At 44.0% G+C, this 17,213-nt stretch overlaps 2 protein-coding genes across 15 annotated transcripts in view; both read left to right on the plus strand.

Moving 5' to 3' along the window:
• The window catches only part of CELF1 (CUGBP Elav-like family member 1), a 64,772-nt gene extending 61,485 nt beyond the window's left edge, over positions 1-3,287 (plus strand). For all 14 annotated transcript variants that reach the window (XM_067296353.1, XM_067296341.1, XM_067296340.1 and 11 more), the window contains one exon: positions 282-3,287. The gene's annotated coding sequence lies outside the window, so the exon portion shown is untranslated. The remainder of the gene's footprint in view (positions 1-281) is intronic.
• A 4,453-nt stretch (positions 3,288-7,740) lies between these two features.
• RAPSN (receptor associated protein of the synapse) lies at positions 7,741-17,032 on the plus strand. Its single transcript, XM_067296358.1, is given in 8 exon segments — positions 7,741-8,159; positions 10,633-10,971; positions 11,676-11,834; positions 12,193-12,291; positions 12,387-12,509; positions 15,212-15,265; positions 15,885-16,084; positions 16,823-17,032. Coding segments are annotated over 8 exon segments (1,293 nt in total). The 5' UTR covers positions 7,741-7,913; the 3' UTR covers positions 16,896-17,032.
• The last annotated feature ends 181 nt before the right edge of the window (positions 17,033-17,213 follow it).

A 17,213-nucleotide genomic window follows, 5' to 3' on the forward strand; every position in this document is an offset into this window, starting at 1 on the left:
TGTTAGGAGGCCGTGGAGTGCCCCACAGCCTGGCTGTGGAGAGGGAGATCCAGGCCTCTGCTTCCATTTGGTTTCTGGCAGTTTGATGTTTACTTGGTGTCCTTCATGTACTTCGACTTTTACTTGTCCATCGTTGGCATGTGCTGCCCTTCCCTCTTGACTCCCTTCCCCAGGAGGTCTCATCGTACGGTGCCCATTCTTGTTCTCTCTCTCTGTGTTTGGATGTACTGCTCTGTGTAACTCAGTGGGTCTCCCTCTTTCTGGTTTGTTTTTTTTTCTAGATTCCTGCCGTTTGTTCATCGTTGTGCCTAAAGCATGTCGATGTGGCGTTCAAGTACATCGTCCAAATCCTTGTCTCTTCAGCTTCTCTGATGCTTGAACTCTCACCTTTGACCTTGTGTTGACCTTTGATGCTGATGTGTATTTTTATTATGTTTGTTTCTTTCTTTGTTTTTGTTTTTGGGTTTTTTTTGTGCTGCCAAATTGGTTTTGCTAGAAAGACTGCTGAAGGGGAATATTTAAACTTGCATTTGAATATTAAAAAAATTTCTATTTTTCTAGACCTTCGTAAGATAACCACTTGATTTTGTGAATCTGATTCTTTGTAATTGTCTTCAGAGCAGCCTTGCTAGCATACCTTGTGGAGTATTTGTATTTCTGTGAACATACAGCCAATCACTTTCTAGGCTTAGTTTTTTCTGTGTGCTTAGTTTTAAAAACACAGTTTTGAAGAAAAAGTCAATTGTATGGTGTGACTCAATCTTTCAGGAGGCTTCCTAGTCACATTTTGCTGATCTGGTTTCTGTGCTTGAGGAGACAGCATGTATTTTTGAGTTCAAACTCGTGATTTGAGTGGCATCAGCAGAGAACACTTGAACTACACTTTTTTCTGATTGTAGCTATATTTTTGCCCTGGCACTTACTGATTTTTTTTTTTCTCTCTTCCCTGTGTGATTATCAGTCTGCAGTGAAAATTTGATCAAAGTTGATGTTGTATTTTGTTAAGCCCCAGCATGCTTGTTTTTTCGTAACTACAATCTCCTCAGCAAAATGTGATGGTTTTGTTTTATTCTTTCAAACAAAGATAGTGCCCAGAAATGTTTTGCATGTTTCCTGCTGTTTTCTTCACACCCTCGTATATATCGCCTTCACCTCTCTGTTTTCTATAGTTTGTGCAAAAACTGAGCAATTTAATGGGTTTCAAAGGTATCCTTTTAAATTGGTGTTTTTGGTATAACAAATGTCTAATCAGAAGCCACCTGAGGGCATCTACCTGTGCACTTAGACTGTCTGCCTGACAGAGCACCTGGACTTTGTTCCATCTCTGGAGCTGTAGGAGGTGCCCGGGGGCTGGGTTGCACTGCTCCTGTAGCAGGAGTTTTGGTGGAAGGGAATAGTTGGGAAGCAGGAAGGTGGGGCAACTTCACAGTATTTCTGTTTCCAAAATTCTCTGAAACTAGGGCTCCTTTGAAACACTCTTTACTAGTATTTTATCAAAGTTGGGGCACATTTTTTGTGAAGTCCAGCCCCAGTTTAATACCATCAGTCAGACCTTGGTGGCAGGATCCTTGAAGACTCTAGGTTAGCTCTTGAAATAAAATGTTTGGAATATCCCAAAGAAAGCGTTTGTAAACCTGGTCACACAACTGCTGGCTCTTTCCCCAAGTGACAAGCACAATACAACAGCCTCTGAAGCTGTTACCTGAACAGGGTACCATCCCCAGCTCTCTTCTCAAGGGCCTTAGCTGGGGAATCTCTACGGAGATTTTTTAAGGGTTTTTTTTGTGTTTTTTTTTGTTTTTGTTTTAGTTTTTAGTTTTTAATTGGGTAATGAGCTAAGCAGTTTTTCTGCCTCACAGGATGAACTAGAACAGGTTACCGCTTTCTGGGTGGCAGGCTTCCCCCTACCCTACATACCCTACGTGCACAGGTAGTAACTGGGATGTAGCTTCTAGACAAAGGCACCTGGAAGAGTGTTTGCTGTGGTGAAATTTCAGTCACAGGGAGAAGTGAGCTAGTGTAGGTGCCTTAACAGGAGAAAATAGTGTGGAATGAAATCCCAGGAGAAAGGGATTTGCTGAGAAAATAAATGCTCTTTGATTGGGTAGAAATCTTATTTTCATCCAGTGCTTGGGATAATAAAGATGCTAAAGGATTTACTCTATTCTGCTGCTGAGTTGGCTGAGGATACTATAATTCTCAATAGACATTGGTTAGATTTGTGTAGACAGTCCTTAATCTGCTTATAAAAGACCGAACATTTTTGGATTTGGTGCATATACCTGGGAGCGGAGTGCGAGGCTGGATGAGAAAAGGATAGAAACTTGTTTGTTTGGGAGGTAGGGTTGTGGGCTGGCTGCTGTTAGTCCCACAGTCTGAATGCACAGGGCTGGGTGTCAGTGGGGGGCACTGATACCCTGCAGTGTACTGAGTAACTGCCAATACATTTCTGTACATGCGCATTTGGTTCCATAAGGAACTTCGGGGAAACCTGTGGAAAAATATCTGAAGAAAACCAAAATGCCAAACGTTGGATGTTTCTTTCCTTTCTTCTTTGCTTTTCTTCCTTTGGTTGTTTTAATTGTTCTGTGGTGGTTTTAATGGATTTGAGACAGTGGAGCAGCAGCTGCCTTTCTGATTTTTGGCTGCTTTTTGTGAATAATTTAAAAAGAAAATTTACATTTTGGAGACAAACCTGTGGGCTTTTTTATTGGTACAAACATTGTATTTAACACTAGGGGTTTTGTACAGTTTTTTGCCTTTTCTACTAGAAAACAATGTAAAGTGATTCACAATGTGACGAGAAAACAAATTGCCACTATGACCAAATGTAGAGTCTGTTCTGCAGTAACGGGATTTAATCAACTCGAAGTCGTGGTTCAGTCGTAGAAATGCTTTTCTTTACCTTGTTTGAGCTGTTCCTTTTTTCTTGTTTTGATTTGCAAAACAAAATGTCTTTTTGTGTGAAATTGTGTTGTACTCTGTAGAGAATTACGGATTTTACTTTAATGGTTTAAAAAGCAGAGGAGCATGTGTTGCTTTTCTGAGCTGATCACAGAGTTTGTGTAGTGGATTTAAAAATGAAAAGATTTGTTACAGGTTTGGAATGAGCGAGTATGTGTTAAAGGAATTTTCTTCCTTTTGTGTGTGTTTTTTTTTTTTCTTTTTGTCCCAAAGGGCAACTTAAAGCTGTTTTAATTGCACAGACACACCGACAACAAGTCATTTTGTATATGCCAAGTGTGGTACCTTCCTTTGTTTATTTGCTATTAAACTGTTTGAGAAGAGTCGTTGTGTGTTGTCTTTGCGTCTTAAACTTGAGACTCTCTTTGGGTGCAGGTGTGGGAAGATGAGAGAGGTGGGAGAACTGTCTTCCAGTTTCTTACCTGTGGGCTATTAAACTTTCCTGTTCCAATGCCACTTGTTCTGGATTCACAAAATAGCCCTGGATTTTTACCTCTGCGTGATCCATTACTTTGAGGAGAAATGGAAAAGATTTTTGGTTGCTTTTCTTAGCCTCCATTTTGTATCATTTTACAGTAAAGTCTCCATTAGACAATATACGGAGAAGATCTTGGATAATGCAAATACGTGATACACTGGGGAGTGAAGTGTAGACATATCTAACCTCACAGCATTGGTGCTGGGAAGCCACTTGCCTGTGAGTGCACTGTGCTTCACGGTGTTTCAAGGACTAATTAACTTTAGCATAGTACCAAACTTGAGCTATATTTGAACAGTGCCAGTGTGTCGTGGTGTGTGGGATTAGATGAGCACTCTTGGAGATAACCAGCTCATACCCTTCCTACGATCCTCATACCTTCCTCTGCCTCCTTACCTCTTCTGGGACCAAGGCCAGTCTTGCTGAACCTCTCCTGGTCTGCAGCATGAAGGTATCTGCATCCCTGGTCCTGGAAATACTGCACTGGAAAACCCAAAATGGAATGAGATTTTTCAAAAAACCCATTAGAATCTCTCAGGACTTATTAGCTAAGGTTTTGTTACAAGCAAAAGGTATCTGTTGTGCTTTGAGAACTAAGATGCGTTAATCTTTTGAAATGAAATGAGTTGTCTAATAATATTTGGTACAGGCAATTCATATAGGTATAATTCATTTAGAAATTTGCCATGAGTTTGACATCAATATTGCCTGTCTCAGAGGGAAAGTACCATGATGGACGTGACTTTGCCACATTTCTGAATGATATAAAAATTCAAAAATCTTCTTTCTTTTTCTTTCTGCTGACTTGCATCTCAGAGATTGCAAGTGTTTTCAGGGCAGCTATGTTTCTCCTCCATGTCCTTTTCCCCTGTTATCTGACATACTCTGTTTCACCCCATTACTTCCTACATGATTGTAAATCCGAGAGCACTTGTAAGCATCAGGATTCAGTGCTGCATTCCTTCCTCTGCAGTGCACCAATTGCATGGCAAGGCACTGAGCCACCTGTTGCATATCATGCTGGGATCCCTGCGGTTAATTTGCAACTGTTGAGAAGGGAAGCTGGAGAGATTTCAGTTCATGTATGTCTGGGATGAAAGATGGAGAGAAACGATTGAATCAGAAAATGGATTATGTGGGATGGAAGATTCCTGCTTGTGAAACAAAGCTGGCTAGGCTCATCTCATGCGATCTGTAAACAGCAGCTGTGTCAGTTGTATGTTATGGAAGCTGATACTGGATCCCTCTGGGTAGATGGCTTTTTTTACTTTATGGAGATTTTTTTTTAACTTTACTCTTTGAAAGGCCAACGCCGATCAGTAGACTATTAAACTACAAGAGCCAGCCTATTAATTTCTGAAAATCATCAGCATTTCACATGAGTTATCAGATTTGTCAGCATCAACAGGAAATACACAAACTTGTAGATTAAGTCCTGATGTTAAGTATTTTAGGAGAAAATTTTTCCTCTTATGTCCTCCTCCTTCTCTCACTACTTGTTTGGACTGCAGGCTCTAATCTTCCTGGCTTTACCAGCCATGTACTCTTGTCTTCATATGGCCAGGAGCCACAAGGGATGCATCGTGCAGCCTAAGGGATGCAAAGGGGAGGAAGAGGAGCTCAGAGTGGTCACAGGCAGAAAGTGACTGGGTGTGTTACTGCATATGCTCCCTTGCATGACATTTGATGTTCCCCGATTTGGTGTTTCATGCACCTTGTAGGCCAACTTATTGGCAGTACCTGAGAAGAAACTTGGTCATTTAACATAGAAGCCACCCTTGAATCTCATATGGACTAGAGGGATCTTGAGCCACAGACTGATCGCTGTGCCCTTTGCTTCCCTGAGAAGCACAGGTGGTGTCTGGGTGATTCTACCCATTTACCCCTCCTTATTCGGGTGGCCTTATACTGGCATGTTCCATATGAGAGTATGTATCTCCTCTTTGGAAATGATTGATTTGAGCTTAATGTTTCTCCTAGTCCTTATTTTACTAGGATAAGTTTTCATCTTGGTAGGTGGGTGAGTGGATTCCTAAGAGACTAAGCACTGTTTCATAGGAGAATGAAGTGCAACTCAGAAGGCAAAGATGTGCAGTCTGACCAACAGATGCATGACAATTAATATTGATGGGAGCAGTGTCTAGGTGAAGTGGTCTGAAACCATCAGGATCAGTTTAAGTTATAGTTACTTGTGGACAGTAATTTTGCAAGGCAGTCTGCCCCAGCAGGGAATGATGTGATTTTGTTTCCCCTTTTTTGACTCCTTCCTTGATTCTTTTATGCAGCAGACTCCAATGGCTGCTGTCTCTGGCCCTCTAACCTCCATTTCCCCAAATCCAGAAATCTGATGGCTATACCATTATCACTGCCTTCAGTGAGGATCAGTCTTCTGCATCTTGTGCCCATCCCACCACCCACCTCTAGAGGGGCATATAACAATCACTGCAGGGAGGAGAGCCATTTCTTGCTCTCAATCAGACTTTTTATGAAAGCCCTAAAATCTAAAGATCTAAAATCTATGTAACAATGTTAACAGTAAGCTGAAATGATCTTTGTACATTAACTATCTGTGCCAACGCTTTACTTTTCTTCACAGGCTTCTATAGATTTATTGATAGTTTCTATTTCCAGAGTATTAAAGTGCACAGAGTCTATGCTGAAACATCTTCTAGTGGATTACCTCTCTGAAAAACAGTGTTAAATTAAGTAACAGATATCATAGATGGGAGATACAAGCTCACAAAAGAGAATAAGCCTGACTGCAGCACAATTTTTTTACCGTTTAAAAACTTTTCTAGGGAAACTTTGGAAAAAACTGTGGATGGTATCTCTTAAGAAAATGAATGTTATGTGAAGCCTCTGGGAAGGTTGTGGTTCCTTATTCTTTTGTTTCTTGCAGTCTTCTGTTTTTTTGTAGGGATGCTACCTAAGGAAGGCTCCCTTGGATTTGTGTTGCTTTAAGCGGCCATGACCCAGGCCAGAATGGTCCAGTTTGTGGCTTGTGAGATGATTCCATCAGCTGTTATGTTTGCTTGGGAAGAGCTACCACTGAATTCATGCAGGAGGAGGGCTTTGGCTGGAGACATGCCTGCTTCTGCATATGGGCCTGTTGTTAATTCTGTGAACTGCTGTTTTTTTTCTATTTGGCCTGTGAAAAGGAACCCAAAACCTATGTCTGGGACTTCTATTTCTGAAAAATGTTAGACTTTCATGAGGCACCTTTTTTTTTTTTCTCCCCTCAAGTTCAGTATCTCTTCTTGCAAAGGACAGAATAAATGTATAGACAATCAAGGCAAGGCCTATTAAAAATGCAGCACATAAAGGAAGTATGAAACCTGATTCCTGGAGTAACCAGTCTACCTTCTACTCTTTCAAAGATGTGTGGGCAAGTTTTAAAGCTATTTTCTAATTGGTCCAACAAGCCTTTTCTGCAGTCAGAAGATGCAGAAACTTGTTGCTTTGGCTCATTATTATAATTTGTCATAAAAGATCAGTAAGTTCTGAGTGCAGAGCTTTGACAGTTCCTTTGACAGCTCCAACTGATAATTCTCAGAGAACGATCACAGATGTCCAGTGGCAGTGAGCAACCATCCCTCAGGAGCAGTTTTCACTGTGATTAGCTTCTCATCATCCCTGAGAAGTTAAGGAGTCAGTGGCTTTTTTGCAGCAAATCTGTGACAGAGCTGACCCGGACCACAGAAACAGTCCATATTGCCTGCTGAGCTCCTCAAAGGGGAGGCTGAATTTTGTGCCTGGCAAGATATCAGACACATTGTCGCAAGTATAATACTGCACGTGTGTATGTGCTGGAGCTTTCAATTCATTCTCTCCTTTTTAAGGCATTCGTTGTTCTCAAAGTTGCTATCTTAGCTGGGGCTGCTGTGTCCCAGGCTAGCCCACCACCACCATCAGTGCTTGTTAAGGAGGGATGATTAGTGAGAAAGAGGAAAAAGAGACAACTGAGACATCCCTGTGACTGCAGCTGATTGTCTCTCCCTGGAGTATTTATAAGCTGCATAGTGGCAGGCCAGGGTAGGCAGTTGGCTCGCCATGACCTTGGGAAGCCTGACCAGCATTCCTGGGAGCCATGTGAGCTGGACTGGCGGGCGCAGCTGTAGCCAATGCGGGGGAGCCCAGCAGTGGCTGCTCAGATTGAGTTTCACTCCAGTCACTGGTGATTTTTCTCTTTCTCTCTCTGTTGTGCTTTTCCTCTTTGTTTACAGGATTGGCAAGGCAAATGCGCTGATGGAGTCTTAGCGAGCAAAACATTTGCCTAGTGGATTTGGGATTCTGTCTTCTGTGCTGAGCAAGCCCCTCTTGCCATTGCCTGCCACAGCTCCAGCACCCTGACATGGCTGGGATTTTATGGCTCCAAGCCTTCTGAGCACACAACCTGCCCTCCTCTATTAGGGCACTTTATGTTGTGTTCTCTCTCAGGCACTTCTTTTGTGCTGTCCTTGAAGGTTAGTGTATGAGGCTTTTTAATGCAGAGGAGATGGGTCAGGACCAGACAAAGCAGCAGATAGAGAAAGGACTCCATCTCTACCAGTCTAATCATACCGAAAAGGCCCTGCAAGTCTGGATGAGGGTTTTGGAGAAGTCTGCGGATTCTGCTGGCAGGTTTCGGGTTTTGGGTTGTCTCATCACTGCTCATGCAGAGATGGGCAGATACAAAGATATGCTGAAGGTAAGGCAATTGAGATGAATGCATGCTATTGTGTCACACCCACTGTGGAGAGTGGCTGGAGATTAGAATGGGAGAGCAGGGTTTGTATTTTGCAATATAGTAAGACGTACCACAAGCTTGGTACATATGGTGGGCTGCCTTAATCAGTGTGGTGACCAATAGGTCCAGGCTCCAAGATACACAGAATGCTACTTTTCAATGGCTCTGGTCCTTCAGGTTTCCCAGGTTAATCAAGTTCTCCAGTTAATCATGGGGACTGTCATTGATTTATTCCCCCACACACATGCACCATCTGATCTAGCTTCACAGAGAGATATGAAAACAGGGCCTCTGTCCCACTGAAAGATGTTTACAGTGTATACACCACTGTAAAAAGAGATTTCCAGGAGTATTCTGTAGAACAAGCAGCAACGTTGAGACATGTCTGATATCTTGTTGTTCAACTGCTGTTTGATATCTAATATAGATTTTACATTGCTTTTTATTATAATTATTTCTTTGTATCAGAGTGATTAAAAGGAGAAAGAGGGAAAAGGATGGGGGGTTTTTTGTTTTTTTTTTCTGAGAGACATATTGCAAGAGGGGCATGACAGATGAGATCAGAGAGGGATTCCCAGTTGTCAGGACAGCATAGAAGAAAGGAAGATGAGGGGCTTGATGAGAGAGTGGCAAAAAGAAGCTGAAGCTAAACTTCAAGAGTATGAAGATAAATGTATTTGATTAAATAAAAAGATAATGAATGGATCTGAGAAATGACAGGTTGCATACAGTAGCAGGCAATGTTTGAGATGGTGACTCAAGAATCTGGAAGGCAGAGCAAGCAGATGTAGTAGTTTTAAGAAACTATCTCAGCCTGAAATAGGGTCTTACTAGAGGGCCTTGATATTCTTGTCCTGTGGTTTTCAGTTGCCTTTTACTAGACTGGTAATTGTTCAGCACTTCAGCACAAAAAAAGCGTAGGGGGTACCCGCATCTCGTATTGAAAGGTTGTAGGTACCTCCTTCTAGCACTTGGCGGGGGGGCACATCTTACTAGTAAACCAATGTATGTGTCAAAGCCCCATCTTCAAAGCAGATACTTACAGGGAAGAAGAGGAGTCTGAATGCACTTGGAAAACATTTGAAGAAAAACAAGATTCTGAGAAGAGATGTGGGATTAGGTGGTGGCAGAAAAAAACAAACTGATTAGGGAAGAGAGAAGGTAAGATGTGACTACCTGAAGAAAAAATCGAAGGCTTCATGAGAACATGAAACAGGCAAAGGAATGGGCCCAGTAGACCTAAACCTTCATCTGTCACCTGAGAAGAGAACAGGAAGCAGGATCAGAGTAGGTGAATTTCAGTTCCTCCTAGTGTTGGGAAGGAAAAGCAGCTTCAATGAAACTGAAGATTTTACAGTGTGCAAGCAAATGTGAAGGAGAACTTTAACAGTAAATCATTGGGAGAGAAAATAAGAATTGGGGAGAGAGAGAAAGAGTCTGTGAATTAGAGGTATGAAATTAACTGTGATTTAAGAAGGGTTAGGATGCTCAATCTCTTTTGGAGAGAAAAATTACTTCACAGCAAGAAAGGAGCCTGTGGCAATTGGGAAGTAATGAAGAACTTGTAAAAAGGTAAGGGAACGTGGAGAAGCATAAGCTAATACACAGCACTGAGTTCACATAGCAGCTTTCCTAAAGTGCTAAGAAAAGGGTGAACAAATATACCAAAACACAAGCAATTAGGGTTTTTTTTTTAATTTTGTGGAAAATGTTCTAATAGCTTAAACTGTGTGGTACCATCGTGCAAAAAAGGAGGCAATTGGTGACCTTGGGAACTGCTATCAGTAAATCAAACTGTTATCGCTAACAGATTTACATACTGAGACAATTGCTAAATATTTACTATCACTACTGGTACTAATTCAACCTAGCAGTGTGCTTGGTTCATCACAAAACACAGAAGAGAATCCCTGCCCAGAAGAGTTTGCAGTCTAAATAAAAAGACTTCAAATCATCTAAGAGAACAGTATGCAGTGAATCCTGATGGCTGTAGAGCAAAAACTGTCATGACAACTAAGTGGCAATTTGGTGGTTATAAAATTGTTTAATGAAGCCACTTGTTATCATTTCCTTATTAATAGAGTACTTCTAAGTAATATTTTAAGAATTCCATAGAAAATTGAATAAATTAAATTGAGTGTAAGAGAACTGAGCTGGATTGTGCCAAATGTTTGCTGCCTCACATTCTCTTTAGGGCCATTTAACAGCTTTTTTCCACTAACTGCCAGCCTACTTCATCTTCCTTGCCCAAGAGGCTCTGTGGGGAGAGAGAGAGAGAGGTTTCTCCAGACTACTCATACACCTTTTAAACCACCAGATAACTGCTTCTCAGTCCCTGCTGCTGGACTTCTGTGCCCTGCTCAGAGATGAGCCTCTTCTCCACAACAGTGCCCCTCTGTGGATGTTTGGGCTGTGTTTAAATAAATTATATGCTTTTTATAAACACTTTCTTTTCTACTTAAAGTTTGCAGTGGTACAGATTGACACAGCACGGGAGCTGGAAGACCCGGATTACCTTACAGAGAGCTACCTAAACCTGGCTCGCAGCAATGAGAAGCTCTGTGAATTCCAGAAAACAATCTCGTACTGTAAGACATGCCTGAATATGCAGGGCACCACCGTGAGCCTGCAGCTGAACGGCCAGGTGAGCCTCAGCATGGGCAATGCCTTCTTGGGCCTCAGCATTTTCCAGAAGGCTTTGGAGTGCTTTGAGAAAGCTTTGCGCTATGCGCACAACAACGATGACAAGATGCTGGAGTGTCGCGTCTGCTGCAGCCTGGGAAACTTCTACGCCCAGCTAAAGGTGCAGTAACCCAAGGGGAGGGAGGGCAGGAGGGTGATTGTCTCTCAGATTCAGGAAAGGTGGAGAATAAAAAAAGATGAGGGCTTTTTCATTTTTGCAGTCTCATGTAACTCGAGAATGGTTTGGGATATTTTTATTAGTTTTACGTGCTTATTGTAAAATAAGATTTCTTTCTAGAGTAAAACTTCTAACACAGAAAGATGCTTAAAAGTGAAAATACATTATGCTATTACTTACTGCAGATTTGGTGAGGCCATAATTTTCTTCCTATTTCCTGCCATAATGAATAACCAGCCTCTGAGAGATCCTGACTACCCATATGGAAAACATGAGGACTCTGTGTAGATGCTGAAAGCAGAGATGATGCAAGAGCAGAGAACGTTTTAGTCTGTGGTTGTAGAGCAGGGTATATCATTCCTGCTGTGTAAAGCTTACAACATACTGCATAAATGTCAGTTGTTGTGCCTCAGTGTCCTGAACCCACTGAATAACATGAATTCAGCATATAGCAATTCCACCTTCCACAGTTTGATGTGCATGTTAATACTGAGACTAGGGCACATGGAGGAAGGAGGGCAGGGGTTGAGAGGTGTACAGAAAGCTGCTAGCTGTTGCAGTGTTAGTAAATCGAAAACGTTCAGTGGTCACCCTTTTTTTTTTTAGCTGCTCACTTTTGCTGTAACTACTGTCTGTCTGCTTTACAGGACTATGAGAAAGCCTTGTTCTTCCCATGTAAAGCAGCTGAGCTGGTGAATGATTATGGAAAGGGCTGGAGCTTGAAGTACCGTGCAATGAGCCAATACCATATGGCCGTGGCCTATCGGAAGCTGGGGCGCTTGGCAGATGCTATGGACTGCTGTGAGGTATAGGGTGCAGGCAGATGCAGAGCTGTCAGAGGTCTCTGCAAAGGGATCTTACCTAGAGGACAGGGCTGGGAGGAAGAGGGATACCATGGCATGCTCACTTGACTCTAGATGTTCCTGCTGCCTCCCAGTCCTAGAGCTGCGGTTTCAGTAGTCCAGGGCGTCTCAAAAGTTTGGGCCTATAAATGCCCTCTGGTCGAGAGCCTGTGAACAAGACTTCACTTCCTTTAAAGAGACTGTGGTATTTCTCTGGAGCTGACCCTTCACTGGCTGGAGCACTTAAGGCCTTCAGTCCCAGCTCCTCTTTGTTCTGGACCAGGAGCAAGCTCTTTTACTGACCAAAAATGATTTCTTTCAGGAGTCCATGAAGATTGCCCTGCAGCATGGGGACCGGCCTCTGCAGGCGCTGTGTCTGCTCTGCTTTGCTGATATCCATCGCAGTCGCAAAGACGTGCAGGTACAGCTCCTTTCTGCCAGGAAGGACACGGGATGGCAAGAAGGTATGAAAAGCAGGCCCTGGCAAAATGTGTGTTTTCCTCCCTGCTTCTGCAGACAGCCTTTCCTCGGTATGATTCCTCCATGAGCATCATGACAGAGATTGGAAACCGCCTGGGACATATCCAGGTGCTGCTAGGAGTCACTAAATGCTGGATGATCCGGAAGGAGTTGGACAAGGTCAGTTGCAAGCTATTTCTGCATGACTAGGGCATGCAGTCTCTTTCTGAGCTGTATGCCCATCAAAGTGCAGTAGAGTCCTATACCCCTTTGTTGGGGTACCCAACAGGGTCTGTTACTTGCACAGTGACATTTCTCTGAATGGTCCCTCTCAGCGAGGACTCTGTTACTAACAGTATGAACATCCCATTCTGGGTCAGATTGGTAACCTACAGAACTGTTTCATTAGTCAGTCCTGAAGGCTTTAAACACTACACCGAGAAGCCAGTAATGGGAGGAAGGAAGTCTCCTCCTGCAGCTGTAGACAATCAGCTTATACTTATGCTCCAAAATAGATTCTGCTACCTACCTTTTAGCTATACAACTAAGCTCATTAGCGTGGTAACGATGATAAGACAGCTCTATGGCTCCACCACGTGCTTTGCAAAAAGACATGGCATCAAATTCCTAGAGAAACTTCAAAGGTATTTAAACTGTGATGTGAAACAGAAATGAGAACAGAAAATCATTTGGGAATAGGCAACAGGTTGATACAGTACAAAGGAGTGAAGTTACTTATTTTGAAAATGCTTTAGGCAGTGCATGAGTGTCTTAAAATCTAGATTGCACTAGATGCAGCAGATTGCACTGCAGGAACATTATTGGAGCTGCAGAGTGAGATGCTCAAAAATTAGCCTTGAGCCTAGTGCATAGCAGCCTGGAATGACTGCGTGGTGCCACATCAGGATACTGTTTTGGGCACAGAGGCACTGAAGTTTAACTCTAATCACTTATATTAGACACAAAGAATTTTAGCTAAAACAAAACATCTCAGTTCGTAGAAAATCAAGTATGTGCCTGTCAGAAAAGACAAACTCAAGGTGCTGCCAACATCTGAGTGCCCTACAACAGTGAGTCAGTTGGGTGAGATAAACCTCACAATCCCAGCAAGTAAACACTACGTTTGCTTTGGAAGAAGGAACTGTGACTTAGAAACTTTGCTTAGTGGAATTCCTTCCCGGCCTCATATCTAATATTCAAAACAATGGGGCAAGACACAGCAGGTAGGCCTCTAAAGAGAATATTCTGTACCATCTCAGAGCGCTCACCTACCTCCTAGGTCCACTGATTCCATCTCTAGCCATTGCCAGCCTCACATATCACAAGTGATTCTCATCTGTGAGAGCCTGCTGAGAGCTTTGCAGAGAGTCCTAATTTCACCAAAGCCCACAAAAGAAGGGAATGAGCAGGTGAATCTGGGGTTCTGTCCAGGCATCAGAGGAAAGTCTGCCCTGGTAGTCAAGGACTCTTACTCACATTATTGCAAATGTAACCTCCTCAAATGTCAGAGCCCTGAGCACTTGCCCAAGTCTGTTCCTCAACTTGCCAGTCCCAATTTCCATTTCTCATGCTACTCATCCCAATATTAGTTACCTAATAAAGCACTTTGGTAGCTTTCCACTTGCAGATTGCATTTTTGTCCTAGCCTCCTAAGTCTTCCAAGTTTCCTTGGCCAGTCCCAATTTTCTTTCAGTTCCATTCAGTTTGTGTAATCAATACCATCCCAGTTCCTCCCAGTCTCCTGTCACAGCCTGCTTGCCCAAACTGTGTGCAGTCCTCACTTTCTTGTCTCAGAAAAAACATCCCCTGGACTTTACATCTCTTCCCCAACCCCACATGCTTCTTGCATCACTTTGATCCTATTCCCAGTCTTTAATTTCAGGGTTTTCCAGCACACAGTCGCCCTTCCTTGCCACAGCTCTCTGTCCTGTTCTGTCCTCTACCTTACAGAACAAGAAAGTAGGAACTGAAAGTTCCTTATCCCAGGCTGTTGCTGCCACCACAGGTCTAATGCCATCTCTGCTGCATTCAGAGCACATTCTTCCATCCCATCTGGTCCTCTTCTCACAGTATAGTAGTAATGCCAAATTACAGGGTGGAAATTTTATAATGTACCTCCTGAAAATACTGTGTCACAGGTGAGATGACTTCTTCCCCTCAGACAAACCTGAAGCAGGTCTCAATAGCTCTGGAAAGCAGAGACTGATTATCAGAACACTAAGAAATACTGTCACATCTAGGGGAGAGTAGGGACTCATTTGGTATAACAGCTGCTACACCAAATACTTTTCCTTCAGATTGAAAAAGATTGATAGCAACACAGTCCTACATTATACTGTGCATAAGTAGGACAAAGTGGACATATGAACAGTAGAACAAAATAGAAGAACATGGTGTATTGATAGTGCTGATGATCCCTCTCTTCCCCTCTTGTACAAGTAAAATTGGAACTGAAGTTGCCCAAAGATTGCTGAGCCTGTAGGGTGGGAAGGGAACAATGTTTGCTTTGCTTGTGCTTCATCCCAACCCTGATGACCATGTGCAGTTGAGTTTAAATAAGCCTGTATCCTCCCTGTTTGGAAATACCAGCCTCTGCCAATATCATACCCTGACTTTGTGTTGTGTGGCTGGAATAGAAATGTAGCTCTATTTTCTGAAAGATTTGTGATCTTTCAGAAACCAAGCTTTTCTTACGGATGAGCTTGTGTGGGGGAATACCTGCCAGAGAGCTATCTTAATCTCCAGAGCTGCAGGGATGCTTGTTTATCCAAATGCCACTCTGTACCTCTTCCTCCTCCTTTTGAGTCCCATCATGTTATTCATACAAGTCTGTTTTTGATATATCAGACTAAGAACTGATAATGCGTGCTCTCCATTCACAGGCTCTGGAAAGCATTGAAAAGGCACAGGAGCTGGCAGAGGGACTGGGGAACAAGGTAGGATCCCGTAGCTTCTCTTCAGCAGTGTCCATAGTCTTCTCTCAGGCAACTTGAGAAGACAAGTGTTAAAGTATTCAGACTTGTTATTGCTTGTCACCCTGTCCATATTAACCAGTTGGTGCCTGGGACTTGTTTTATTGTGAAGTGTTTAGTTGTGGGGAGTTGCACAGGTGATGATCAGTGTGCAAGTCTCAAAAGTGAGGGAGGAGTCAAAGTGAGATAAACAAATGGGAATGGGAGCAGTAAAAATGGGGCACGAAACAACCAGAGAGCTAGAGGATTAGGGGTCTCTTTCTTGGAAAATATCATTGGCCTGAGCAGCATCTGAACTTGTGTGCTGGCTGGAAGCCAAGGACAGTGAAGTGCTGTGTTTCTCAGGGATGGCTGAGGAATGCCATCTGGATGAAAAAGCTGCAGAGTGCCTCAAATCTGGGATCCCCTTGTGTGATAGAGAGAAGAGCTGTTAATGGCAGAAAGTACTCAGATACTAAACGTCCTTATGACTGATCCTGTCCCTTGGACAGCTTTCTATGCTGATGGTTCTCTAGCTGGCTGATGGGGCTGTAGGAGACTTCTGGTAGTGCTCTCTACTCCTGTTTCTGTCCTTTATGCGCAGCTTGGCCTGCTGAAGCTCCACTGCCTGTGTGAAAGGATCTATCGTACAAAGGGGCAGCAGCGAGAGTTGCGCGACCATGTAGTGAAGTTCCACGAATGCGTGGAGGAGATGGAGCTGTACTGCGGCATGTGTGGAGAGTCCATCGGGGAGAAGAACAACCAGCTCCAGGCACTGCCTTGCTCCCACTTCTTCCATTTAAAGTAATGAGCTGGAACTACACAGGGGTCCTTGTCAAGACATTAGTCACAGGAAAGTGAGCTATTTATTCATATCCAGAGTAGGACAGCTTTACAGATGGTCTTTATCCTGCTTACCTACGCCCCACAGGATCCCACTGCAGTGTGTCTTGAATCTCATGGTGATTCAGCCAGAATCCTTGCCTTGTAGGTGCTTAGCCCCATTCAAATTCTTATCTCCTTTAATTTCTCTTGGGGAATCAATTCTACAGCCCCAGGGGTGATTTGGCTTTTTTTTTTTCTTTTTCCCCTGCCTGAACACCCCCTAATCTCTGTTTCTGAACTGAATATGGTGTTCAGTCTGTTACTGTAATGCTGTCATGAAGGAGTAAGTTAGCTGTACATCATTCTACTGTTAGGAGAAATGACACAAGTATAACAAAAGAATTAACACTGAAAACTAAGAAATTACGCACTTAAAAATACACCTTAGGCTGACACCAAAATTAGGATTAAACACCTAGGCAGCCATGGCTTTCTTTCCAGCAGTGAAGGAAAGCAGCACTGTTTCCTTTCTGTAGGTGAACTTGTTGAAACGCTTCCAGGAAGGGGGTGGAAAAGACTGATCTTTGCCCAGGAATGAGGGGAGCCTTTTCATGGCTTTGTAGTTAACACCCAGGGGACCCGGGCACACCAGAGCGGGCGGGTGTCGCGCTCCCCCCGCCCCGGGGCCGCCTGCGAAATGGCCTTCTTGCTTTGCAGGTGCCTCCAGACCAAGGGGACGCGGGGCTGCCCCAACTGCCGCCGCTCGTCGCTGAAGCCGGGCTACGTGTGACCCGCCGGCGGGGCCCGGCCGCGCCCGCCGCAGCCCCCGGGCGGGGCCTGGCGCCTCCCGGCGGGCCCCCCCGCCTCGCGCTGCTCTGTACCGGGACTGGCTGTAATAAACGGTCGCGCCGCGAAGCCGCCTGCGCGCCTGCCCGCCTGCCCGGCCCCGCCTCGGCGCCAACGGCCGGCGCGAGGGAGGGGGAAAGGAAGGGGGAGGGGGGCGCTCGCGACGCGACGCGACGGGGCGGCCCTGGCGGCGGGCTCCGCCACTGCCCCGCACCAAGATGGCGGCGGGGCCATCACTCAGCAGATTTGGCAGGAGACACGT

The sequence above is a fragment of the Apteryx mantelli genome, chromosome 4 (genome assembly GCF_036417845.1).
Source record: "Apteryx mantelli isolate bAptMan1 chromosome 4, bAptMan1.hap1, whole genome shotgun sequence".
In the NCBI taxonomy this organism is placed as follows: Eukaryota; Metazoa; Chordata; class Aves; order Apterygiformes; family Apterygidae; genus Apteryx; species Apteryx mantelli.